Source organism: Anabas testudineus, chromosome 11, assembly GCF_900324465.2.
Source record: "Anabas testudineus chromosome 11, fAnaTes1.2, whole genome shotgun sequence".
NCBI classification, from domain to species: Eukaryota; Metazoa; Chordata; class Actinopteri; order Anabantiformes; family Anabantidae; genus Anabas; species Anabas testudineus.
This window is the reverse complement of record NC_046620.1, coordinates 8,892,693-8,920,283: the sequence shown is the minus strand read 5'-3', so window position 1 is coordinate 8,920,283 and position 27,591 is coordinate 8,892,693. Positions and strand designations below refer to the sequence as shown.

At 38.0% G+C, this 27,591-nt stretch overlaps 3 protein-coding genes across 3 annotated transcripts; 2 read left to right on the top strand and 1 right to left on the bottom strand.

Annotated features, from left to right (window-relative positions):
• Positions 1–2,557: 2,557 nt before the first annotated feature.
• LOC113154073 (IgGFc-binding protein-like) lies at positions 2,558–8,102 on the bottom strand. The gene is made up of 10 exons (XM_026348080.1): positions 7,780–8,102; positions 7,100–7,682; positions 6,396–6,994; positions 5,471–6,280; positions 5,031–5,375; positions 4,350–4,914; positions 3,971–4,170; positions 3,305–3,679; positions 2,938–3,209; positions 2,558–2,760 (listed from the first exon to the last, which is right to left on the bottom strand). Exons 1-10 carry the CDS (start codon positions 8,008–8,010, stop codon positions 2,751–2,753), a joined length of 3,990 nt encoding a protein of 1,329 aa, XP_026203865.1. The 5' UTR covers positions 8,011–8,102; the 3' UTR covers positions 2,558–2,750.
• A 5,546-nt stretch (positions 8,103–13,648) lies between these two features.
• Positions 13,649–22,824, top strand: LOC113154167 (phosphatidylinositol 4-phosphate 5-kinase type-1 alpha-like). The gene is made up of 16 exons (XM_026348207.1): positions 13,649–13,790; positions 14,157–14,301; positions 16,069–16,103; positions 16,336–16,422; positions 16,720–16,850; positions 17,011–17,128; positions 17,419–17,571; positions 17,713–18,012; positions 18,196–18,398; positions 18,524–18,607; positions 18,722–18,770; positions 18,853–18,937; positions 19,017–19,184; positions 19,321–19,507; positions 19,956–20,047; positions 20,128–22,824. Exons 2-15 carry the CDS (start codon positions 14,259–14,261, stop codon positions 20,017–20,019), a joined length of 1,707 nt encoding a protein of 568 aa, XP_026203992.1. The 5' UTR covers positions 13,649–13,790; positions 14,157–14,258; the 3' UTR covers positions 20,020–20,047; positions 20,128–22,824.
• Positions 22,825–23,380: 556 nt separating this feature from the next.
• psmd4a (proteasome 26S subunit, non-ATPase 4a) lies at positions 23,381–27,417 on the top strand. The gene is made up of 10 exons (XM_026348209.1): positions 23,381–23,406; positions 24,018–24,158; positions 24,676–24,790; positions 24,914–25,000; positions 25,149–25,217; positions 25,395–25,610; positions 26,370–26,478; positions 26,596–26,727; positions 26,816–26,868; positions 27,198–27,417. The coding sequence occupies exons 1-10, from the start codon at positions 23,381–23,383 to the stop codon at positions 27,366–27,368; spliced, it is 1,119 nt and encodes a 372-aa protein (XP_026203994.1). The 3' UTR covers positions 27,369–27,417.
• Positions 27,418–27,591: the final 174 nt, after the last annotated feature.

Here is a 27,591-nt window from a genome sequence, read left to right as displayed (position 1 = left end):
AGTGGTGGTTTCTGATAACACAGTGAGAATTAGCAACCCTTCCAGCCTCCAGCTGACTTTCAGTTCAACAAACCAACTCGCCGTTGGTGTCAGTGACGAAGTAGCTGACATGGTATGCGGGGCATGTGGGAAGCTCGTGCCTAATGACACAACACTACGAGCTCTGAGAGAGAGACTGCTTGTGTCTCTTCATGGGCCCAGTACTGTCTTTGCATCACTGAACATTGGGCAGTGGACAGCTCCTGATTTCCCCCAGTGGTAAGTCATATAAAATACATAAAGGGAACCGATAAATAAACAGTCATATTCAGATGTGCATCTAAACACTAAAATGTGCACATCCAGATTCTAACAGTCATTCACAAAAGCCTCAGGAACAGGACATGCATGTATTTGCTGACTCCTAGTGGTTAAAAAAAAACTGACACTGTCCACTGGATGTATGGTATGCAATAAAACTGAGTATGTGTATTATCACTATCACTAAAATGATCTATTAATACAATACACATATTTGTTTTTAGTCAGAAGAATGAAGCTACTTAACTTGAAAAAAAGAAATGTTCCATAAAATAATATATAACCGATTCTGATTGTTTTCAATGATACATACAATCAAATACTCCAAAAACTTATAATAATACAGTTATTGTTACACACAAGAGTGAACTCTGTGTGTTACACTGGCAATAAAATGTTCTAACATTTATGCTTTAATGGCCAAGTTGTGCCGCTGTTGTGTATAAAAGATGACAACGACTCGACATTAAAGATAATGTTTTTGTTTTATTGTTTTTTTTTCCCAGTGGTTTGTGAGCCCCGGTCCTGCCGTCTCATCGTCACCCAGATCAATCAGCATCCTTCATCATAACCAAATTGACAGCAGGAGCCATGAAATTATTTTTATTTATTTAAAGAAGCCCACATACGTGTAAATACTACTGCCACATTTGGTTTTCAAAATTCTTAAAAATATGTAATGGTTTGTATAGTTTGTCATACATCATGGCAAACTATGTATAGAAGTACAGTAAACCATTGTCAAAGATACAATTTTTTAATCACAATTGATATTTTGTTTGAATAAATACCAACACCAGAGACAAATGATGCGTTTTACTGCACACTTAATAAACAGTTACTTTGATGTTGTTTGTGTGTTACTGTCTTTTCACTTATATTCAGTTCACTTATTTTTGCTCAATTTTGCTTTTGTTCAAACTTTACTGAGATTGAACAAATCAAATTCAGATAATTCTGATGATTTCATGTGATGTAGGAAGATGTTGGCAGGACGTACCGTAAAAGACGGGATAAAGAAATCTGTATTGGTTTGGCACGTTCACTTAATTTATGCATACATCTAATGATTGTAGTATCTGTCTGTCTAATTTATTTTCTTCCACCCGTTAGAAATCTTCTAGAACCAATTTTATTCAGTATATATACTGTATATTTAGTAGTTAGAACTTGTTGACAACAAGGTGTTTGGTGCTGAAAGTAATGTTTTCACAATCACGGTTCCTGTTATGCTGTCTTGACTGAACAAATCTTTTATCATTTAGATAAATTATTACATCCTGATGAACCTAATGGTTCAGAATATATTAATGCTGTTTTAAAGGACAGTGAGTTATTTATCTTCTCTTTGTTACAAAATACTGCTGCCTCACTTTCTGTTTCCTCAGTGAGAGCCATGAGGACAAAACGTGGAGACTACACTGTACGGATTTTTACAACATAGTTACATTAAAATTAACTAGCAACATCGGGGCTTTGGCCGGGTTGTCTCTATGCACATAAAAGAAAAAATATATATTTATTGCAATTTAAAGTTGTATAACAGTTCCAATATTTAGACTTGACAGATGTTTTTAATTAAAGTATGGGGTCAGTTGCAACACACAATTCCTTCTGTTCCAAGTTTATTTTCATATGAGGACATGTTTAATTAAAATTTAGACAGATAAAACTTTTATATATCAAAGTTCTGTCACACTAGTGTAAACAGTCAGTCTTGCAGCTGTCCAATCCTGACCATCCCCTCACCAACGGACTAACTAGTTCACACAGTGAACAGCAAACTGCCAAGCAGATGGATGTTTACAGAGATGCTTTACCTGGATGCATAAAGGACTAAATTAATTAAATTATTTAATTTGTAAGTATTTAACTTTGTTTCCAGTGTCATCAATTATTTAAAACAGATTGATCTTTACAAAAAAATTAAATTAACAATTGCACCTCAAATGATTTCAACAGTGACATCAGTTCAGTTTTAATTTGTCCTGAATAGTTTAAAAAGAATCATAATTAATTCTACCACTTACTCTACTTATTGTGAACAACTCAACTTTCTGTGTTTCAGAAACATTTAGAATTTCACAAGTTGACCTTAGAAAAATGTAGGAAACTTTACCTTGAAAGAAATTAAGCAAACACAACAAATAAAAAGTAATTAACAAGGTTCTATTTGGTTTATTCAAATGCTTTGGTTTATTTTTAGACACAAAACATGAGTAAAACAAAATAGAGAAATAGAAACCTGAAACTTCAACACAAGCCTCTAAAAAGTTAATATGCAATTATTTCACAAGTCAATTGAAAGCACAGAAACTGTAAATTCATTAATCCATTGTTACTGTAACTACTAATTTTAATTAAAGCTTTCTGTGTTGATTTATTATTTATTGTTGAATGTTTTTGATGATGATGGTGTTGATCTCTGGATGTTGAGAAGATGTTTCTCTTCACAACTCACTACAAAAAAAAGAAAACAAATTAATTACATAGTATTGAATTCATCATACTGTTTTTATTCTTGTTGTTAATGTTGTTGCTGTCTCCACTCTCACATGTATAAACCTCATTTCTACTTTATGTCTAGTAGTGAAAACTGAGCAGAGCAGCTAAAATGAACGTCTGTAATCTACTCACCAGGTAGGGAAGTCTTGTGCAGAAAAAGGAGCCATGTATTCCTGCATTGTTTCCTGTCGGAAGCCCACGACGTCTCTGAAGGGAAGCATCTTGTCACATGCTCCGCACACCTTGTTTACCATGCTGTCACTCACAGTGACAGTTACCTCCTGGGTGTTGCTGTAATAGAGCTGGAAATGTGATGTCTTCTCGATAATTATGGTTTTCTCACTGAGTCTCACGGAGATATCATTTCTGGGCGTGCTGGGGAGAGTCACCTTTCTACCATTGACCTGTAAACAGCATTAGATTTGGAAGTTGGTGTTTAAAGTGAGATATTGCGCATAATATTAATTAATAATCATGGTGGTGTTTTTTTTTTACTCACCCAGGTCTCCTGTTTATTAGTAACAGTGACACTCAGGTCATTGAAGTAGAAGTAAACAGAAACAACGCTCTTCACTCCAGTCACAGTGCACTCTTGGAGCATGGCCACCACTCTAAACCAATCAGAAGCTGATTCGTCACAGTGTTCAATGATTTCATAGGCTCCCATGACAGAAATGGTGCCGGTCACACCGCTAAAAAGGGTAATGGAGCCTCCATTCTCTATCTGACACTGTTTAGGATAGCAGCCGTAGATACCATTCTTCAGCTGACATTTCTCCTCAGGGCTACAAGAAACATCCTCACACTCGACTTCACCAGATGTTGAGCAATTGCAGCGCTGCTGGCAGTTGTCAGATAACACAGACTCGCCAATCTGAGAAGGCAATTAACAGTACATTAGTGTGAACATAATGCAACTTAATATTCTATATATTTTTGTACATTTCATTGTGATCAGACAAGTCCACAAAACAAATATTCATTGTTTCCTATGTCTAATCCACTGACAATAGGTGTCACAGTATGTTTGGTTGGTGTAAGTGTGGCGTTTAAGTCTCTGTATTGAGTGCAAACCAATGGCTGTTTGGAAAGCAGATATCCCAGTATAAAAAGACATATGTTCATATTTGGAAACTGTCAAACTGAGAACTGAGGGTTACTTCACCTTGTAGGTACGTCCATTGTGATAGCAACCACAGTCATCCAGGGCAACACAGCCAGTGCCATTGAAGTAGTAGCCTTCAATACAAGCACAGCCCTCAGCGCAAGTTGTGGGACAGGTAATGGTGTCGATGAGACCAGGGCACGGATAAGCACAGGCTTCGGTGCAGAGGTGATACTGACTGTTGTCAGAACATTGAATAGCTACAAAAGAAAGCATTTTAATATGAAGTGATGCAACAATAGGACACACTAAACACTAAATTCCTGGACTAAATAAACAGTTTGTATCTCTGTTACTTTTATTATTACAAATTAAATAAATATATTTAAAGTTAAAGATGCAAAAGGAGCCATCGTTTATCACACAGACATGGACTTACGGCAGAAATCTGGCGTCCTCCAGCTGTTGATCTGTACACCGATGGTCTGACAGTCAGACACATATGAAGAGATGCTGTGGCAGAGAACGTTGCGATCTCCATTAGACATGCAGACGTCATAGACACAATCTCTGTAGTAAGAGTCAGGACTAAGGTGGTTATGGCAAGCGGCAAAGCTGCCATTCTGATCTTTGATCCTTTCACAAGCTTTCTCAAACATTTTCTTACGATCACTGTCACATTTTGGGCACTGGTCACCCTCACAGCCGTCTTCGCAGACCACCCCTGGCACAGCTACTTTCCAGGCTGCACCAAAGGCCTTTGTGTCATTGGTTATTTTTCCATCAGGCAGCTCATGCCCATCTACCTTGTCATTATAATTTCCACACAGACCACAGGTTTTGCCCATGTAATTTGCAGAAACAGTGACTGTGACTTTGTAGATCATGTCATAAGTGACTTTCAGGCCAAAATCTGTCATGATAGCATAGTGAAGGCCCTCTTGGTAGACTTCCACTTGTCCCTCATTGATACTAAGTGGAATCATAGTCAAGGCTCCATTCACCTGGAAAACCAAATGAAAAAGGTCATCACTCTGTTTGAGTAAATTGTTCTATGTTATATTTCCTTTCTATTATCAATATTTAAATTAATAAAGCATTTCCAAATAATGTTACTAACCATGATTGTTTGAAGTTGATTCCTTCGGAGGATCAGGGTGTAGCCGTACACCTCCACAGTAACAAGTTTGGCTACAGACACATGTGGATTGTCTGTCATTGTCCACTTTTCATTCTCCACCACCACAGAGAAGGGTTTGAGCTGCGACCCTTCCAGATGACATGATTTAGCTGCAGTGTAGGTGCAGGTGCCTTGGAAGTCATAAATTTGGTTGTTGAAGTCTTTGTAATGTGGATCACCTGCGATTGTGCATGTTGCATTTTGCATTGGTTGACATGATAGGACATTCTTCTTGTTAAGCGCACATTTCTCAAATGAGCCACAAGTGTAGCTCTGGCAGTTTACCTAAAGTCACAGTGACATGTTTAGAACAACTAAAAAGGTGGAGAAATTTGGTAAGGTAAAAAAAAAGTGATATATAAAATGTAAATAAAACATACCGTGCCATTACAGATGCAGCTTTGTTGACAGTCGGACAACAGAAAACGTTCTCCCTTTTTATAATATTTGCCTTTGTATTTGCATCCACACTCGTCAATAGGCACACAGCTGGATCCACTGAGTAAGAAGCCATCGTTGCACATCCATCCTTCTTCACAAGGCCTCTTGCAGTCAACAGGAGGAGCCCCGGTGTCACAGGTTGCTTGGCAAACATCGCCACAGTGTTCATAGTGACTGTTGGTGGGATGACTCATTTTAGATGTGGGGCAGAAGTCTTCTGTCCTCCATTGGGACACATTGACTCCTCTTCTTTGGCATTCTAAAGTATAAGTGCGGAGATAGCTGCACCAGGAGTCTTTCTTGCCATTGTACAGGCACACATCATACACACAATTCTTAAAAATGCTTTCAGGACTTTTGATGGCATGGCATTCCCGGAAGGGGCCAGTGGGGTTTCGTATTAAACCACAGTACTTATCTGTCTCATATATGTCTTTCTGGGTGATGTCACAGCTGGGACAATCACTCTTATTTTTGCAGCCGTCAACACAGCCTGGGATCTCTGCAACCCTCCAACGTTTCACCAATTCCTCCTCAGATACTTCATCTTTGGGGTTGTGGTTGTAATTGCCACATAGGCCACACATCGCATCTGCATATGTACTGGGAACTTTGACGTGCACTGCTGAATGCCAGTCATAGGAGACAAGAAGCCCAAAGTCAGTAGTGATTTCGACGGAGTCACCCATCTGCTGGACTGTAATCTTGCTTTTGAGTTGAAAGGGTAAGTTGGTAAGTTCTCCATTTATCTGCAAAAATAGTGTTTACTTCAACATGAGACATACTATCATCAAGAAAGAGAAGTAAAAAAAAGTAATCAATTATAATGTGATAATACCCTGTATTATATATTATAGATCTCACCAGCACTGAGCCTTTTTGCCTTCTTGTGACAACTATGGAATTGCCATCAACCTTGACCTCTACCAACTTTGCACCAGAGCCAACTCTTTTGCCATAGACATCGTTCTGTACATCAACTTCAAATTTTGGCAGGGAGGGATCTTTTGAGCAGACCCCAGCCAACTGGTACACGCAGGTGCCACGGAAGTTGTAATTATGCCCATCAAAGGTCTCAACGTGTGGACCGCCAGTCATGCTGCACTCTGCATATTCCATCGGGTGACATCCAATAAGGTCATTAACCACCTTACATTCATATCCCTGGTGGCAACCCGGTTTCATACAGTCGACTTTCTTGGTACTTTTATTGCACGTGCACTTCTCAGCACAACGATCAGTAAATAAAGAGGCACCAGCTTCTATGTAGGCGCCGTTGTACGAGCAGCCACACTGGGCCTTGGGGACACACTCGGTGCCACTGAGCAGGAAGCCTTCGTCACAGACACAGGTCTCCACACAGGATTTGTTGCACTTTGTGGCAGCATCTGGATCTACACAGGTGGCGGGACAAGCATTCCCACAGAACTCATAATGGCTGTTCTCTGGGCATGAGGGTTGAGCTATTTCAGACAAAATTGGAGCATGTTACCATGACAGGATGCAGCTGGAAGAGAAAAGGTAACACCTGATTTTTCAGATCTTTTCAACTGAGTTACTGTACTTACAGCAATGGGCGAGGTGCCTCCAATCATAAATTTTAATGCCTGCCCTCTGACAGGCATCAGAATACACCTGCAAGGTGTTACACAGGAAGTTCTTCATTCCCTCACCCATGCACACATCATACATACACATCTCATGAAAGACTTTGGGATCAATGACAGCATTACAGTCACTCAGCGGTCCATCCATGATATGTGTTAGCAAACCACAGAAGACTCTGTCTTTCAAGCCATCAAAAAAACTGTGTTTATCACAGGTTTCACAATTGCCCAGGCATTCATCTCGGCACTGAGCATCCTCTGGTACATTAGGAACCCTCCAGCTCTTACCCAGGGCCACTATGCTGCTGGCCTGTGAGCCACTGGGAGTCACCAAATCATCCTCCTTTTTGCTGTTGAAGTTGCCACACAGACCACACACCTTGCCAGACAAACTGCCTGGCACTGAAATGACAAGATATTCTTTCCAGTCGTACTGCACAGTCAGGCCAAAATCTGTCTCGACAATGACAGACAGGCCACTCTGGGATAGTTTCACCTTGCCATTTCCAAGGTTGATAGGGAGATTCCACAGTGTGTGATTCATCTAAAACAGAATCACAGATGTTTTTGAATTGAGGGACTGAATTACATTTCATTTACAGACTTAATTAATAACATGAGCATGTAAAAAAATGACTCACCCTGATGAGGCCAAACTCTGATCGCCCAATGGTCATAGTGTATCCGTAGACTTTAATGATCACCTTGCCAACTGCTGTGATCTTTGAACCTGCATGTTTGTAATTCTGAGCATCAACCTCAAATGCTGGGATGTCTTCACTGACATGGCAGTTCTTGACCATTGTGTAGGTGCAGTTGCCCATGAAGTTATAATAGTTGCCATCGAATGTCCGGTAGTGAGGATCACCCATGGCCCAACATGTCCCTGCTTTCCTGGGAGGTGGTTTTTTTTATACATGTAGGAGAGTTTCTTTTCATGAAGCAGACTTCATCTTTGGGACATTTCCTGTTGCTGCAATCATGTTTCTCTGACACAATGTAAGAGGATAGCACAGAATTTAATCCGTTTACCTGTATTATACTGTATTAACATATCACAGTATACTATACTATGCTCTGTCTGCTTAGTTTGTTTGTTTCTTTTATGTTATGCTAGGTTAGAGGCTACATACAGTATATCCAATGTGTACTATGTGTCATTCTTTGCATTTACCTGCCGTGTCAGCAGATGCAGGTGATCCATATCCATTAGCATAGGAAACACCATAACTGTAGAGACCAAATGGGGACTTTGGATGAGATATCTGATAGAAATTTGCCCCTGTGCTATAGTACATCTCAGCCCAGGAGAAATCAGTCCCTTGTACATTCTGCCAGGTGAAGTTACCAGACTGGGGATTGGGATCTATCTTGATGCCATCCACGTCTTTGTTTCGTGCTACAACAATAATGTTGTTGTAGAAATCACCCTGTCCCTCCAAGGAGTAGGAAGTGCTGAAATAATCTGTGGGCAGTATAGTCATCAGGAAGGGATCAAAGTACTCTAATAGATCATCAGGGCCACCATTAAATTCAAATAGGACCTGGATGCCCTTGTCTGATGTCAAATATATTGCATAGGGCCATTGAGAGTAGAGCTCAAGAGTTTGTCCTGCAAACATAGAGTAAGTCTGGGGGTTTCCGTTAACATTCATTGTAATGTTGGTTGGCTGTGATGCTTGGACAAAAACGCTGTCATGTAAAGAGGTAAAGATGTCGTGATAAGGCAGAGGTGCAATGATGAATTCTTTGCCCCAGCTGTTTACAGGAAGCAGTTGTTCATAGACGTGGTTGCAAGAAGTGTACTTCTGAGCACAGCTATGTCCCGAGGAGACAGCAACAGGTAGGTATGAGACGACTTTAGTACCACTGAGGTTATCCTGACTCTGAATCTGAACGGTCTCAAATGGCTCTAGCTTCATGGTCATCTTGCTTCCTCTTCTGTAATATTTCTCCTGGAATCTGACTGAGCCCTGCAGCAAAATCTCTACAGTGTTGGGCTCCTTGTGGTTGGTAATCGAAAATTCTTTGAAAGTGTCTCTGCGAGAGCTGGAAGGGGTGAAAATAAAGTATTCAGTCCCCCAGTCCTTCACTGGGTAAACCACAGAGGTGTCGGCCGTGTATTTCTTGTAATTGAGAGACATCACAGTAACATCTTGACTCGCTTCAATCAGCACAGTCTGACGGGACTTTTTGCTGCTTTTCATCTCAACACTGTTGGGTAGCTTGAAGGATTCACTCTTACCAGGACTAATTTCCTTCTCATACGTCTCACCCAAAGCAGTCACCTTGACCTTGGTGCTGCCTTTTGATGAGGGCAGAGCTGCAACCTCAACCAAGAAACGTGTATCACTACCATCACTCCCAAGGTTTTGCATGAAAGATGTGGCAAACTCTCTTCCTGCTGGTGAAGCAGAACAGAGCCCTGCAAAAATCACAAGGAGCGAGAGAAAAGTATAGAAATGTAAAACATTATCTGTCAGGAAATGTCAGTGATAGAGGAAACACCAAGGAATTAGAAAAGCATTAGCAAAAAAAAAATAAAAAAATTACCCAATAATAAAATACTATGATTTGCTTATATTTTGTATTAATGAATTAGAAAACAAAGTTATCAAATCCATTTGGGGTTGAAATGTAGTAAACACATAATTTAACCTGTTTGTAAAAAACAAAGAAAAGTTAAATAATAAGTAATTGAATAAATGTGCTTTTATTCCGCTGGTAATACATAATAAAATACAGTTTATGGTGAAAACTGAAATAATAAAATATTACTTTATGACATACGACTGCTGCGTACACAACGATTGTGCAGAACCTACTTTTGTTGACTTACCAATTAGCAACAAACCCACAAGACAATGGACTGGCCCTTTCATTGTTAAACCTAGAATAATACAAACATATTATTAAAATTATTATTAAAACAATCAGACATACTTAGACACACAAACACTGTCTTTAGAGACAAACGTTTGCGTTTGTTTGTTTGCGTTATCTAACTCTTGAAATTCTCAAAACATATTTGGAAAATAAATAAAATGCCAGTTGTCTGTGCTAACTAATAAGCTTGGGATCATTCAGGTACCTTACACAAACTGTGAATGTTAGAAATGGGTTTTATTTGAACAAAACATATTCAGGAAACAGGCAGCATAAATTTTAAATAATTGAATTAAATTAAAAACTTTCGAGCACAGTAGAAAATTCTGGCACATTTTCATCTAGTTTTAAGCTGCATGTGGAAAATAAATGAAAACTCCAGGAACAGTAAAATAAAAAAGCTCTTTCATATAGTCTAACAGTGGGATGAGTTTCAGTCACCTCAGATTGTGATTTAATCCTAAAAGACTGACAAATTTCATCACAGTTTAAAAAGCATTAAACAATTATTTTTGGATTGTGAAAAATAAAGCATGCAACTTTGTCTCTTGCTGTTAAAAATAAAATCATTCAGGATTTTTAGACATATGTTCTAAGTTATTAATCATTTATCCAACTTAAAGCTCAACATAGAAATATATAACTGTAATATTTGCAAATCAATCTTACCGGAACCAGGAAACCAGGGATCTGGATGAATGGCATTACAACTGATGCCCTTTTATTTGCCTTGGAGATGCCGAGAAAACCAATCAGGGAGAGGGTGTCACGCTGCCTGCACAGATGCCAAGTCTCAAACTGACTAATCACACGGCAAAATCTTCTCTTTGCTTATGGACATGCAAAGATGAAAGATTATCAGCCCTCAGGATCTTGTTTAAATCTTGATAACAAGTGCATTGTAGGATGGGGAAAGTTTTTCACACGATGAAGAATGGATTCTTATCACAGAAACATTTTTAAAAATGCATTAGGTTCTTACCTAACAGTGATTCTTCATTAAATGTAAATTAAATGAGCCATATCCGGCTTAGGTTCCTGTTCACAGCATTCAAAAGGTTGATTTAAATGCAACCAATAGACTGGCATTATAGCAAGGTTTAGTCAAATCACCTGGTGTTAATATAAAATATAGGAACAGCAGGTCGTTTTATTAAACCTTGTGTAACAATTAATTTTTTCCATCTAAACATTGAAAATGTATATCAAGTGCATAATTTCAATCTAGTCTGAAGACTTGGAAGAATGTTGGAATGAAACAAGTCATGGTATCCAAGGACCTTAGAGACCAAACAATAAAACAAATAACATTTGAATTAGAATATTTCTACATGTATACTGTAGATAGGAACGACATAAATCCAGTAAGCCACTGTCAGACAGTTTTTAATTTCCTTTTGATAACAATGCATATGTTAAGGGCGGTGAACATTCATATCTGAGGTCACACCCTGACAACTACCTGTGGTACAAAACAAACCATTCAAACACTGATGGACGTTTGTTCTTGATGTTGAAATGAACTGATAATGTATATTAAACAAAGATAACCATGCTTCTAATATTAGCCCAAAAAATGGTAAAGATTGACTCAATCAGCACCTCTTTGACAGCACAATGCAGACGGCAAAAATAATTGAATGGGAATTGTTTGAATTTTAGGGAGTGAAGAACTATTGGCGCAGGTACAGTACATCTCTGAGCACATGTACTGAGAGAAAACCACACGAGACCACGTGAGATGGTGACAGAAGACACGGGCCTTCAGGGGATTTACTGAACGGACTGTTAAGTAACTTCAATAAACTAATAACATCTGTGTTGCTTCATGTTTGATTCAAAGACCTAAAGAAACTCTTTCAACCAGCCTGATGCCACTTTCCCACCTGTCCACCCCCATGCACGCCATACCTTGCTGCAATTTGCCATGAGGGTTAGGTTTCTACCACAGATACCCCATCTGCTTCTTCTCGGGATCTGGTTCAAGCCACTTATGCCACTGTGAAAAAGCCAGGAACTGGATTTGTGGTACAATCTGTGCTGTGGTGGATAGCTGGCACGGCAGATCAGCCAGATCCTCTGCTGTGCCCAACAAGCTGTGAGTCTCTGACTGTCGGTAATGGTTAGTACAATTCTTGATTAAATGTACTTACTTTCCACCACTGAGTATAGTTTTCTTACAGCAGAAACAAATAACAAATTCTGTCCCAGTTCTGTGTGGAGAAATTTGACTCTCTCATGTAAGAGTACAAAGGAGAGGCATAGTGGATGCCAATGGCGATGTGCCAAGCCAAAATTACAACCCAGCATCATGCTGCACTGCACCGCAACACAGGATTCAGCTCAGAGGTGTTAAAGGTAACAACAAAACCTCAGTGTAAAAAGTTAATATGTAAAATATAAAATAAAAAATAACAAGAGCATGTTAAAAAACAATGTTTGACCATGCGTTAAGAACCAAACTGGACGAAGTGAAACAACACTGAGAAACCGCTGAGCTAATGGTTTATATTTTATTTCTAGGTCTTTGTGTTGACTGCTCAAAGGAGGACAGGACATACTGGTTTAATTTTTGCTGAGTAAGTGCAGTTAAAGGACAATACATTTTTTATTTTGTCAGCTTTGTGCTTTAACCCAAGGTTACAACAACAGGAAACACATTAATAACTACATTTTTAAATTTTCACTTGTATAGCTTTTGATACCTATTGTGAAAAATAAAGGCTAAATTGGTAAACTAACAGTAGAGTTGTCCTAACTATGTAGAAACATCAGGTCCAGAGTTTCAAAGAAGGTAAAAACTGTTGTATTAATAAAATGTTCTCAGATTTTTTTCTGTCTCTGCTCTGGTAAAAAAAAAAAAGAAATATATATATATACATAGTTTTACTGTAAATGTTCATTTGTTCCAGTCACAACAACCAAGGACCAGGTCATATCCGGTTTGACTTCAGAATAAAAGACACAAAAAAACACTGCCATTTTCCAGTCACACCTTTTGTCCAGGCAGCCAAAATAAACATTTTAATGTGTGAAAAGACTTTTTAAAAGGTCAAGAGAAAACAAAAAACAACCAACCAACCATAAACCAACCAAGAACGATGTCAAGTAGCAAAAAGTAAAATAAAAGGTAGTTCAGAGACAGCATCAACGTAAAGTTATGATCAATTTTATATATACTATGAATTTGTATAGGAACATTTATTCAATTAGTTTTTAATTTATGTAATTCACATAATCATGGTCTTGTAGTTGGACCCTGGGAAAAAGCTCTTGAATAATGGCAGGCAATGGAGATCCAAATTCCTAAAAGATAGTTGGGAGCTTTTACAATGACAAAGAAGTGATAACATCAAAAAATCAGAACAGGAAGTTCCTGTAAAACCCGATGTGAACATGTGCGGGGTCAAATCTTTAGATTAATAGCATCAATACACTGTCTAATGGGAATATGGAGTGTGCATCAACCCCTAGCTTAACAAATCTATTTAATTTCAAGTGGATATGGTACTATTTTAGTCGACTGCGTTAAGTGAGCACGTTTAAAGCAACAAAAGGTGGAAATACAACCTGCTTTCTTGAGACTTCTTAGCGAGCCATTTAGTGATTTATTTTGAAAGAAACCTTCACCGGAAGTGTTGCTCAAACTGCTGCATCTCCGCCGCTTCCTTGTTTATGAGTTTGGGACTAACAGTGGCTTTAGAAAAGATAACGTGTGTTTCTTCTGTCCCTGGAAACTGAGATAACCTTCGCACGAGATCTTCGAGTGAGTTGACTCTTTGTTTGTGTTGTTCGCCGCTTGTTAGTGTGATGGTTTAACTTTTAAAAAGTTAAGACAGAGTTTGCTAACAGTTAGCTGGCTAGCTTAGTTAGCTAACTCGCTGCTTCGTTAAATCAACCCCGACATCTTCGGTACCTCTTACTCGAAGCGGTTAAAATATCAAAACTTGCACCGGTTTTACTTTCATAACTTTCTCTCTTGCTTGCTGTTTAACTGTATTTAGTTTATTTTCATGCTGATGTTCAGTTCAACGCCTCCATCGACCGCAGGTCAGCGTGGCTGTTGAAAATATTTGTGGCATGAAATCATCTGGAGAGTTTGTTCTTAATTATCTACTTTGTGCCCACACAGGCCCCACACCTACTGGATGTGCTCACACCGAGAAACCTGACGAGTAGTGGATCAGGATCAGAGTTTCGAGACAAACTGGTCTGAGTTCCGTTTTTGTTCTGAATGGCCACAGCTGCAGAGGAGCCTCCAGGCCCACAGGACCCCAGTGAGTGTTGTGTTGTTAGGCACCTTTTTATTGTTTAAACAGATAAATCAGATGTGTTTCCTCTACTGCAAGTTGGTTTTAGTTACTAACTTAATTGGTGAGTGGAAATACAATAATGTAAATTCAAATCTATAGTTACCTGTATTTGATTTGAAGGTTTTTATGGTTCACAGACTTTGGTCACACACATCTTTAATGATCCATCTCAGTCTCAGTTCTGCTTCAGACATCATGGGGAATGGCTTCAGATAGCTGCAGCAGTGTCTAACACACATTTCTCGCTGCCCTCTGATTTGTAACAAGCCAAAAATTAGATGATTAATCTAGAAAATAATCAGGAGATTCATTTATAATCATCATTACCAAACAAGTAATGTTTTAATAGTCACTTTACATTTGCTATTTAAAATGCATCTAGCTGTTTAGATATATTTTTTAATGTTCAAAATTGGATTAACTTTAATGGAGCATTTTAGTATTAGTAAGCTACTTAAATAGAGGGTCTGGACACTTGCTCCACCAGTGTTAAAGGTACATAGACAGTGGACTAGTTTATTGATGTTGTGGATGTATGTATCTTAGCAACTTCTGACCTAGTTACATCATTATTTTACTCATTTAAGTTACGCAATCAAAACGTTTATGTTCCTGGTTAAATGCAGTCTGCGAGGTGATAGGTGGACATTGTAAAGGTAATCCTCATTAATCAATATTTGGTCTGCTTTTACTCACTACCAGTTTATTAGGTACGCTCAGTGAAAACCTTTCAAAACTCTTCATAAAAGTTATATTTCGTTTTGTTCTGTTGTTTTAGAGAAGTGATGATTTTGTGGTCATTTTGGAGGGCATGGTTTGTGGTTATGTTGAATCAAACAATGTAAAACTGAAAGTTGTTTGTAATACTAGTCTATCCTCATTGATTTAAATGGAGTGGTACAACTGAGTGTAAATCAGAAGCTGGAAAACAGGCAATTTAAATTTAAACAAATTTGGGGCTCTAGTTCAAAGGTTAGAAAGGTTAAAACACAATTGTATGGTTGTATTACATATCTTCTCATTTAACTCGTCCTCAAACTAATTATTGAAGGCCTGGGGCTGTTCACCCTGAAGATTTGTTCCCATGTTACCGTTTAACACAAGTAAAATGTTACAAAATACTCAAATACCTTATCTTTAAGGCCAGGCAGTTGAAACAGCATCAATCAATGGTCAAAAGCAAAGACACTTTGGACAAGGTATTCTGAGTCTTATCCCCAGTATATTGAAGGTCAGTCTTCAATATTACAAAAGAATTGTGTATTTCTTCTAATACAACTAATAAGGTATTTTTATTAGATGTGTGTATCTTGGTCAACACAGATGAATTTCTCACTCCACACCTAAAGATTTTGCTTTAAATTTGTAGTCTTGGAGATTACAAATCCTTAATCACGTTGCCACAATGTCACCACCAAGGTTTTTTTTCCTTAGCCTTGACCAAGTCCTCCAGTAGTTTCACTCACTGAATAACTTGCCAACCTACCTTTACATGTAGATTAGGTGGAGTACACCAACAACAAATGGGTGACATGATAACAAACTGAGAAGCAGATAGTCATCACAAAAACCTTTATGCAGGAAAATAATGTTCTATTGTAGTGCCAAGGAAGTTGGCTAAGTACTCCATGTGAATGCATATTTATCTAATTCCTTCCATTGCTCGCAAAAACCTGCAGAGTCAGTTCTGGAGAAGTAACCTGTATGTTTCCTCTCTTTTATTCACTTCAGATTTGACTGGGACTCGAAAAAATGCTTCTTCAGAGGTAAGATATGGGTGTTTATGTTTGGAGGAAGTGTGTAATTCACGTTTGGTTCAGTTAGGAAACACACATTGTGTTCATTCGTGTTAAACAATTTGGAATTTACCCTTATTTGGTTGACACATCATCTTTTCCTTCCTCTTTGAAACATGAGAATACTACATATTGCTGCAGGCTTGCAAGGAGTTATTTTTTTGTCATGTAATTGTCTTTTCTACCATGTTTGCACTGCCAGGGTCCAAGCACTAGCATGTCTCAGGCCATGAAAAAAACAATCGGCCATCGTGGAATCAATCCCACTGGGGAGACCACATACAAGAAGGTGGGAAATCAGCTGTTGCACATTTACATTCACTCACTTAGAGCCGGATGTGATTGCTGATTTTGCTGGATACACTAAACGCATAATAAACTTTATGAAGGAATGATATTGTTACAAGATTGTTGAATTTAATCTAAGCCACCATTTCTTAATTTAAATTTTGTTTTTGTGCTGATGTGCCACGTGTTTCACAGTACATGAGATAATTATAAAATATGCTATATCAAATGACACTCAGCAAAAGTTACCAGCCTCTTGACTCCTTTTTGACTCCTCCCAATTTTTTCTTTCTTTCAGACAACCTCATCAGCGCTGAAAGGTGCTATCCAGCTAGGCATCACCCACACAGTGGGCAGCTTGAGCCAAAAACCTGAGAGAGATGTGCTGCTGCAGGATTTTGAAGTTGTTGAAAGCATTTTCTTCCCCAGGTGAATACTTTTAAATTATGTAGTAAATATATATCAAAAAGATTATTTTATTCATGCTTTTCTTCAGTTTCAGTATATCGGTGTGCTACATGAATTCTTCTTTACTTAACCTCACTTATATGTGGTGTAATCCAATGCCTCTTTGTCTTTATTCTGGCAGTGAGGGCAGCAACCTGACACCAGCCCACCACTATGGAGACTTCATGTTCAAGACATATGCACCAATTGCCTTTCGCTACTTCAGGGAAATGTTTGGCATCCGACCTGATGACTACATGGTATTCTTGTTTACTAAGCATCTATTATTCACAGAAAATGTGCTCAAACTAGCAAAACAGTGGAGCTCTGAAGAAGGAGGAGGGGCTTTAAACTTTGAGAAAAAAATTGTGATTGAGGAACTGAAAAGAAGAAAAGTAGGGAAGTGTGAAATAATGTAGTGTTGACACACTGGAAGTGGCACAGCTGTCAATGCAAAGTCACAGGCGACTGTGGATTTACCATGCAAGTCTGTCTTCTAGTTTGGTTTTGTTGTCCTGTGTCTAACCCCTGTGCTCTCTTTGGGTTGTAGTACTCTCTGTGTAACGAGCCGCTGATTGAGCTGTCAAACTCTGGAGCCAGTGGATCACTCTTCTATGTCTCAAATGATGATGAGTACATCATTAAGACAGTGCAGCACAAAGAAGCAGAATTTCTGCAGAAACTGCTTCCAGGATACTTCATGGTAAGATCTGATGAAGGGATTTAGGTACAAGATGGTATCTGCAGAACAAATGAGCAAGTGTCCACACTTAATGGTGATGTGAAAATGCCACTTTTAATACCATTTTTGCCCTCCTCACATTTTCTTTTTTCTCTCTTTTAGAACCTGAACCAGAACAAGCGGACCTTATTACCAAAGTTTTATGGACTCTACTGTGTCCAGTCGGGAGGTAAAAACATTCGTATTGCAGTAATGAACAATCTGCTCCCAAGTGCTGTACGAATGCACTTCAAGTATGATTTAAAGGGCTCCACCTATAAGAGACGCGCCTCACCTAAAGAGAGGGAAAAGACTGTGCCCACATACAAGGACCTGGATTTCATACAAGACGTGCCTGACGGGTTGCTGCTGGAAGGGGACAAACACAATGCTCTTTACAAGACCATCCAAAGAGACTGTCTGGTGAGAACCAGAGTGAGATGTCTAAACGCAAGCTGAAATAATGATGTTGTTTGAATTAATTTTCAATAAAATTGTTATAAATGCACAAAGTGTGCATGTAGAACATAGACAAATATGTATCAAAGTTAGTTCTTAATGACATCACTCTTCTCATAGTACATGTGTTCTTTAAATTCCTTTCAGCTTTTGCAAAGTTTTAAGATTATGGACTACAGCCTTCTGATGGGAATCCACAACTTAGATCAGGCTTGTCGAGAGCAGGCTAGCGAAGAGGCAGTTGCAGGGGCTGTGGAACAGAGGAGGCCACAAAAGTCCCTGTACAGCACCGCTATAGAGGCCATCCAGGCAGATACAACAAGTAAAGGATCAAAGGACACAGAGGACAAGTTAGTAACTGTGGAGTCAGCATATGTGAAGCATCATTGTCAAAGTTTCTGTCGCCACAGTAAAGTGTTGATGGAGATGAAGGTCAGAAAAACAAGTTATATATTATGTTTGTTTTACTTTACAGAACAGGAGGAATACCAGCAAGGAATTCAAAAGGAGAGAGGTTACTGCTGTACATTGGCATCATTGACATTCTGCAGTCATATAGGTGAATAGCACACATTTTTGTATGTCTGTATACTTTCTAAATTATACATTCAATCAGACACGTGAGCGAGCAGCAGCTTAAAATTAATAATTTGTTTATTCTTTTTATTTTCAGATTAGTAAAGAAACTCGAACACTCATGGAAAGCTCTGGTTCATGATGGGGTAAGGTACCTCTACTAGCCTCATGTTCATGTTTTAAATAAAATACAGCAGATCTTTACTCGTAACCATTTGTTTTCTTCAGGATACTGTATCCGTACACAGACCAAGTTTTTATGCAGAACGATTTCAGAAGTTCATGTGTAATACAGTCTTCAAGAAGATCACATGTAAGTAAATTCAATATCTATATAATTTTCAATTTGACTTCATAATCTCTTAATTAACTCCTTTCTATCTTGCATGTAGTGAAGCCTTCCCCGACTAAGAAGCGGCGTGCAGTCCCCCATGGTCCCTTGAAAAAGACAGCAGGCAGTGGGCCTCTACTGTCGAGCCAAATGAGCAACAACAGCCAGCAGCTATCACTCCAACATCAAGTCAGCTATGAGACCAGAGAGGACATTGACGGAGACAACAGTAAGAAGGAGTGAAAATTATTATGGAACTTTCAGCTGTAGTATGAAAAAGAAATTAAATTTACTCATAACTTCAGATTCAGTCTTGTCCTCTTTTACAACAAAGTATTGCATTTTTTCCACCTCTTTCCTCTCAGTCACACAGGCCGGTCCTCCTGACCTCCTCCCCAAGAACTTGCTGGCCAGCAACGCCATTGATAACACTGTTGAGCCAAATGAATTTGTTTCCACGATTCAGACTCAGTCAAACTCCCAAGAAACCACCAACTCTGTGAATATAAACAAAATGTTGAACAAATCCATGGAGCGCAGCACCTCCAACAGGTAAGACAGAATCTTAAATCTTCTTTAAAAGGTAAATGGCTAACAGGTAAGCTTGAGGTTTAACACTTCGTAATCATACATAAAGTCAATATGTTATTCTTAATATTTGAAATATTACATGTTTTTCTAAATTCTCAAAGCACAGGTGATCTCCTAGGAGTTTATAGCATCACAGAATCCAGAATGACCATTAATTTTAATCAACCACTCTCTAAAACTGTCTGACTGTATCCTATTCTTCTGTTGGCCAAACCTAACCTGAATCATCTCTAAGTATATTTTAACTCAGGAAAGTCAATATATGTTAAAGCAATTGTGGTTTTAAAGGAAAACGTACTCTACATCTCTCTCTCTCACACATCTCTCTTTTATTTTTTATAAAAGCAAAATGTGTATTCAACTGACCCAATGTGCCCTCATTTATACACCTCCTTGTTTTTGTTTTTAGAGCTCCGTTGGGGAATCCTGAACAAAATGAAAGCCCTGAGGATGTAATCGAACTAACACAGTGACATGATTCCTAATGCAAACAAATGTTCTGTAAGTTGATTTGACTTTTCAGACTTTCCTGTGATACTTATATTGTGTGGTTTTCTAACAAAGTTCAATTCATTTTACAGATGTAGTTTTTGGGCAAGAACTGAACTCAAGTGGACCAAAACAAACTTAGAGGATCAAATGGACGTGGATGAAATGTTACAAACTCCCTTGGTGCGAGGTACCAAAAATGGAAAATGTATACTATATTTCAGCAAGACCAAGTTTTTTTTTTTTTTTTTTTTCTCCTCCCCCTGCACTTTGATTGCCAAATCTCAGCATGGTAGGATGACGTAAGCGGGTGGTTGTGTTCTGACACTAGTAATTTCGGGTAAATTCATGCTGTGGTTATTAAACACTATTGGTCTTACATGAATGTTTGTAGGCACAACCAAAGATTGATCTTGGTACTGATAAACCACCGCTGAATGAAACATGAGTGTAACACGAGGTCTTTGCTGTTTTGTTTTTTATTTTTTGGTTTGTTTTTTTTTAACAAACCTTCTTCATTTTAGGGTATTTATTTCAAATTTTTGTCTCCTTTTTCGTAGTAATTCCTCTTATGTGTTTACCAGATTGCTCTAGCACATCTTCAGGCATACTTGGGTCTTCAAGTGTCTAGGCTCAAAAGTACAATTTCTTTTTTGTATATGACTTAGATGCTTTTCCACAAAACCATACAGTATATTATAATTTGGATGAGGAACACGGTTTTAAATTAAAAAAAAAAAAGTTTATCTTTTAAAGAATTTTAAAGAATTTACTGTATTCATACATGGTAAGCTGCATTTAAGATTACTTATGCTGGAAAAAGAGGTGTTCTTATGTCTGTGTACTACTGTAAAAACTGTGAATGTCACCTCGTGTTCAGGTTAATAGGTTACTTTAAAAGATTTTTTATATATATATATATGTGTACACTGTATAATCTGAGATCAGTTTTTGTTTTAGAGTGTTCTTTGGCTTATAACCAAATGTCACTGATGAACTGATGCTCGGATGGCTGTGGACAAAGCGCCACAACAAACAGTGATCTGGGGCCTGTCTCAAAGGGAGGACCAAACCCTAAACGTGAAAGGACCAGTTTATATTAAGTCCTATAGATCGGAGGTCTATGTTAAGGCCACCTCTTTAATAATCAAGTAAAAGTACAGTGTGTCATTATTACAGAATGGTATTATCACTTTGTTTCACATTATAATTGATAATACTGGCAAGAGCATAAGAGTGAATGTTGGCAATAAAAGCAACATTAAACTTTAGTTTGTGCTCTTTGCAGTTTTATATTTTTTATTTTAAGCACACAGAGTTTCAATAATTGAAACATATATTGTAGGATGGAGTAGAAACACTTTGAGTGCTTTCTACCCTCTGTCCTCCTGGTTACTTTAGTGAAGGAAGGAAAAAAGATATTGTGGGATACAGTTTAAAAGAAAATGACCAACGTGGATGGTGGGAGTTACGACTTTATGACTTTGCTGCTGAATATTTGAACTATAAACTTTGATATTTTCCATGTATACATTTCCACAATGTCAGTAATCTGCTGCTAAATGTAAAAAAAAATCTCTACAGCATATATAAACTAAATCAGCACCATATTATATTTTCATTTTTGCATTCCTGTTTTAACATGTCAAAGAACATTCTCAGTCGTCAAGGTGAGGTTATCTGGAAGTTCAGTCATGGTGACTATGTTCTCAAGTAGTTTCTTCAGCTAGACTAAAAGATCTACTTGGATGAGTACTGAAATGTTTAAACCAACAAAAAGTCCAGTTGCCACGAATCAACTTCAAGATTCCCGTTCCAAATTTCCACAGAGCCAGCAGGAGAACCTTTGAGACTAGTTATTGATAATTGCCAGTGTTAAGTATAGTAAAAAATAGAGATTTGAGACAGGCCCCAACTATTATATACTGTGGCAGCATTGTTTTTCATGAGTAAAACATGGTGATGGTAGTTCAGGTGTCAGAAGGTGCCTTTGTATTAGTAGTTTCATTCTAGATTTTATAGGTTGTAGCACAAAAAATGGGTGTGCAGTGCTATGATGTTATGGTTGAGTAACTTGCCAAGTTTAATTGAATTGGTAGATATCTGAAAATGCAAATATGCTTTACAATAGATTTTCAGCACATAAGTCGAAAGCAGAAAAAAGTAATTTGGTAAGCCTGTGCAACAAAGTTAATTGTTTACATGGAATATATTAAACAGAATATGCAATGCAAACAACTAATTATCATTTAAATAACATTTTCCAACCAAGATGAGATGAAAAGCATTATATAGATGTAATACAGCCTGTAAATGGTCTGTAGAGGTTAATTTATTCTTCTGAATGTTCTAACCATCAGAGAATATGTTGTTGCAATGTTAAAAATAAAACTGCCTTATTTGTAAAAATCCAAAGCAACGACACACAGCCTATGGACCAAACATGTAAATAGTCATATTTATTGTATTTATTTCTGTATGTATTTCCAAAATATATGTTAGTGGATTGAAAATGGGCTTTTCTATAAGCACACAAATCTGTATATAGGGCTACTAGGGCTAGCTAGAGGACTGATGATTGAGACTATTATTGTAACAACTATTAAATCATCTTGTATTTTTTTCTCTATACTTTTATTCACTTTCACTTGCTTTTGATTTGCATGTGATAAATGTGTATTCAAGAATCACAACAATGCCTTTTCATAGAATATCAATTTACACGTTTCTGTCTTTCGGGAATGTTATGTTTTTGTACACGTGTGTACAGTTATTAAAGAAAAAAAAAACATTTTGCTCTAGCATTTTTACTGTTAATAACAAGTTTGTGAAACATTTTATTTCTTGATGTATTAGATCCTTATAGTGTTCATGAATAATAAATAGGACCTTGGATAGATATTTAAATTACTGGATTTGCCTGAATGATACACTGCTCTCTGGCTATTTTATACATAAACAGCTTCTCAATTGATTTATTTGTCAGAAAAAGTACATATCATACAATGTTGAGAATTGAATCATGTATTGCACAATAAATAAGATGTGTTTATTCTGATTTGTCAGAATTACATCTTAAAATCTGTCTGCTGATGAAGACTTTTACACGTTGTGGACGTTTCTAGAAATCATTTTTTGCATTATGGTTATTATATATATTTAGGCATTCTTTGCCCTTTCAACTGTTTTTTTTTTTTATTATTATAAATTATTTAACTTTTATTTTGTTCGTTTATAAAATACATGTAACAGAACCTGGCCAATCATGTTGCTCGATGTTCAGTCGTTATCCAATAGGGTGTGAGTTTGTAAGATTACGACAGAACGCAACAAGAAGTTTCCAAAATGGTGCTCGAAAGTACTATGGTTTGGTAAGAATGATATGAAATAGTCTGTTATTATAGTTCTTAGTCTGTTAGAGGGTTATACGCAGTCAAAGTAGGTCATGTATGACTTTGGTAGTTCAGGAACTTGAATTTGATGGAAATATCTCCTTCAGCTGAGCTGATCATTGACCGTTGACGTTTAGCCGGTTAGCGCAGTGTTGACTGGCTGAGTCATTGCAGCTAACGTTAGCTTACATTTACTGTCGTTTTAAAGTCGATGTTTAGATGTAGTATACATGACCATAGTTGTAAGTGCTATTACCTTCAAATTTGTGCCCTCTGTTGAAATTGTGAACTGACAACCCCCATAATTTATTGTTTTCGCTGGCTGACATACGTGGTGTCACCACTTGCTAACCTTAGCAAGTCGTGCTAACGCTAATGGTATTTTCATAGCGTAAAGTTATTCAATTTAACTTTTGCCTCTTGCTCGGACTTTATACAGAGAGCTGGCAGTGAATTTGAGATTTCTTGCAAATGAGCTACATGACTTAACTTTGTCTTAGGGTTAGGGTTAGACAAAACAGATTCTACAGCTAACGTTAGCTGGCTAAATGTTGTGTCAGCGCTAAGTTAAAGTGATGTTTTCCCTTTAGTGTAGACAACAGTGAATACATGAGAAATGGAGACTTTCTACCAACAAGACTACAGGCTCAACAAGATGCTGTCAACATCGTCTGCCACTCCAAAACCCGGAGCAATCCAGAAAACAATGTGGGACTCATCACCATGGCAAAGTAAGCTTTCTCTCTTTGTTAAAGGATTGTAATGATCATCGTAACACTTAGGCATTTAGGGCTTCTCTTTATTTATACAACAACTACACTATATTGTCATGTAAAAGTCCTATCTCATTTTGCTATATCCTGTAACAATATATGAATTATGCATCTAAATATGATTTTAGTTAAAGAAGAAACTACTCATAATTGTATCTATTATTACTGGTGAGAAATGTCTGTTGTAATTTCCCACAGGCAACAATAACATCTTCATTGTTTTTGTCTGACCAATAGTTTGAGGTCCATAGACATTGAAATTGCAGTCATGTGTGACATTAACAATAAATAATATAAAACGAAGGTAAAAAAGGCAAATATAACTATTTTGTTTTTTTAAATGGTTCAAACGGTTCAATCAATCAACTAATCATCACAGCTGAACTACAGCAAAAGTGTAGCTGTACATATTGCTAATAATGGCTAGCTGTGAATGTTAAGTGTAACTTAACTTTACTCTTATGCTTTCATACAGTAACTGTGAGGTCCTGACCACACTGACACCAGATACTGGCCGCATCCTGTCCAAACTCCATGCTGTCCAGCCAAAAGGAAAGATCTGCTTCTGTACAGGCATCAGAGTGGCCCATGTATGTAACTTGTTTAAGATTCTAGTCCACTGCTTTAGGAGGACTTCCCCAACCGACAAATGAATTGAGTAAATAATAGGTTTGCTTTCTAATGGCCACATTTTTTTTGTTTTACCTGCATAGCTGGCTTTAAAACACAGACAAGGAAAAAACCACAAGATGAGGATCATTGCCTTTGTAGGGAGTCCTGTGGAAGATAATGAAAAAGATGTAAGTTTGTCTATCCCACAGAGAGATTTTGTTTTTCTGCTGATATTTTACAACTTTAACACACTCTCCCACTGTTTTTATGACCGTTCCTGTGTGTTTCTCTTTCTTCATAACTTCCTTCTTCTGTTCCATTCTGCTGAATTTACAGCTTGTGAAGTTGGCAAAGCGTTTGAAAAAAGAGAAAGTGAATGTGGATATTATCAATTTCGGAGAAGAGGTAAGGATTTTTTTTTTGTTTATCTGTCACCATATTGCTATAAAACCAATTTTATCGAAGTTTAATATTGTTTGTCTCTTATAATATGTTTTCATTATTTCCAAACCTAAGAGCTCTTCCCATTGACAAGCAGAATTCTAACTTGTATTTGCTTTTTTTTCTGCAACTGTTTTACAGGAAGTAAACACAGAAAAGCTAACATCTTTTATAAATACTCTGAATGGGAAGGAGGGGACAGGCTCCCACTTGGTCACAGTCCCTCCTGGGCCCAGTTTGGCTGATGCACTTCTCTCTTCTCCCATTCTGGCTGGTGAAGGAGGCTCTATGATGGGTCTTGGTGCCAGTGACTTTGAATTTGGTGTTGATCCCAGTGCTGATCCAGAGCTGGCCTTGGTAAGATACATCTAGATGCATCTCATGCAGTGATTAGCTAAGCTGAACAGCCATCAGAGTGGTCTCTCTTACCGATGGGTCTGCTGATTCCACATGCTGAATCAGCTGAAAAGTCACAGACACAGACAAAATTGACTCTGACAGATGTTCATCGTTGGTCAACAATCGGCTTGGTTTGTCACAGACTTTTATGTTTGCTTTAAAGATCTTACACTTAATAAACAGGAACAGTTACTAAAACAGGAACTCCACAATCTTGCTCACAGTCTGTTCGCTGTAGGCTATCTGTTCTAAAAAGACCGCCCATGTGCTTGGTTAGAATTGCATATTATTTCCTTGCTGTAACATGATTGACTGATGTGGGCTTATAAATGGGTTCCTCATTGAAGTTTAACCTGGCCTGATTAGGCTCGTTAGGTGAAACACTGGAAGGGAAGGGTGTGAGAAGATCCAATATTCACACCTCTGAAACTTCCTTCTACCCACCTAAAGTGGGTCATTAGGTGTGGCCAAAGAGGTGGATGTGTGAATTTGGCCTATTTTTTCTAGGAATGAAAGGGCAGCATGATAAATTAAAGCAGGTTATGCCTAAGGCCTCCACCTCTGTTGAGTGACGGGGTATTTATTTGCACATGCAAAGCTTCCCTTACCCCTCTCTTAAACCACAGATAAGTGGTTAGAGAGAGGCATAAACTACACTACACTCATTGCTGCAAGGACAGGCTTACAGATATTGATGAGCACTGTATGTTCTTTTAGGCTCTGCGTGTATCAATGGAGGAACAGCGACAGAGGCAGGAGGAAGAGGCCCGCAGAGCTGCTGCTGCTTCTGCAGCTGAGGCAGGCATGCCCACACCCAGTGCCGATGGTAATTGAATGATTGACAGATGGATGATGTCACTGAATGAGACAGCACTGATTATACTAACTATTAGGCTTCTATAGAATGATAATGGTTTTGGTTCATTACTTGGTTTTCTTGCAGAATCGGAGGAGGCTTTGTTGAAGATGTCAGTATCTCAACCTGAAAGAGGTGCAGCAGTGCTTCCTGACTTCAGCAGCATGACAGAGGAGGAGCAGATAGCATATGCCATGCAGATGTCTCTTGCTGGAGGAGGCGAGTTCCATTTAGTCAGATTTATGTTCGTGTTCTCATATTTGCTGATAAAACTAACAGTGATACATAAACTTGTTTCTCTTTTCAGAGTATGGTGAAATGGACACAGGAGCCCCCATGGACACTGCAGAATCAGCCAAGGTAAGTTATCATAACATGTTATATGAAACCGTTTACCAATCACTAAATGGGAACTAGCTGGCTGTTGTCTAAAAGTGCACTAATATCACATATGTTTACCATTACATGGGTCAACAGGGTCAACATTACAGTGTTGACCCTGTTGGTTCTTAAAACTCATTTCAATTCAATATTATTTATATAGCACGAAATCACAACAGATTCACAGTCATCTCAAGGCACTTTACAGTGTTAAAGGTTTAAGCTTACAAAATATAATTAAAATAAACCCACTTAAATAAAAATCTAACCTTGCCTAATCCATCATATCCTGTATTGTAATTGAATAGGAGGAAGACGACTATGATGTGATGCAAGACCCAGAGTTCCTTCAGAGCGTCTTGGAAAATCTGCCTGGTGTCGACCCGAACAACGAAGCCATCCGCAACGCCATGGGCTCTCTGGCTTCCCAGACAGGAAGCAAGCCAGACAACAAAAAAGATGAAGAGAAGAAGAAATGAGGAACAGAAGAGATGGACAGACTTCAGACATTGACTACAACAACAACAACAACAAAAAAAAACAATTGCAGGCCAATGCAGGAATACTATAAGAAATGATTATTGATGCATCAGGCTGCGTGATGGGACGATCATCATTTTCTGTCAACACTCAAAAGCACCAATATCGAAGAAATAAAATAAAAACTGTTTTCAATGACTATTTAGTGCATAATTTGATTGC

Bases quoted from the DNA above. Each gene is read 5' to 3' on its own strand.
- LOC113154073 (XM_026348080.1), bottom strand. From the start codon at position 8,010: ATGGGTGATCCTCACTACCGGACATTCGATGGCAACTATTATAACTTC. The intron at 7,683-7,779 runs GTGAGTCATTTT...ATTCTGTTTTAG, and splicing joins CAGAGTTTGGCCTCATCAGG to ATGAATCACACACTGTGGAA. The intron at 6,281-6,395 runs GTGAGATCTATA...CTATTTTTGCAG, and splicing joins GGCAAAAAGGCTCAGTGCTG to ATAAATGGAGAACTTACCAA.
- psmd4a (XM_026348209.1), top strand. From the start codon at position 23,381: ATGGTGCTCGAAAGTACTATGGTTTG. The intron at 23,407-24,017 runs GTAAGAATGATA...TTTTCCCTTTAG, and splicing joins CTCGAAAGTACTATGGTTTG to TGTAGACAACAGTGAATACA. The intron at 25,611-26,369 runs GTAAGATACATC...ATGTTCTTTTAG, and splicing joins CTGATCCAGAGCTGGCCTTG to GCTCTGCGTGTATCAATGGA.
- LOC113154167 (XM_026348207.1), top strand. From the start codon at position 14,259: ATGGCCACAGCTGCAGAGGAGCCTCCAGGCCCACAGGACCCCA. The intron at 16,851-17,010 runs GTGAATACTTTT...TTATTCTGGCAG, and splicing joins GAAAGCATTTTCTTCCCCAG to TGAGGGCAGCAACCTGACAC. The intron at 18,938-19,016 runs GTAAGTAAATTC...TCTTGCATGTAG, and splicing joins AGTCTTCAAGAAGATCACAT to TGAAGCCTTCCCCGACTAAG.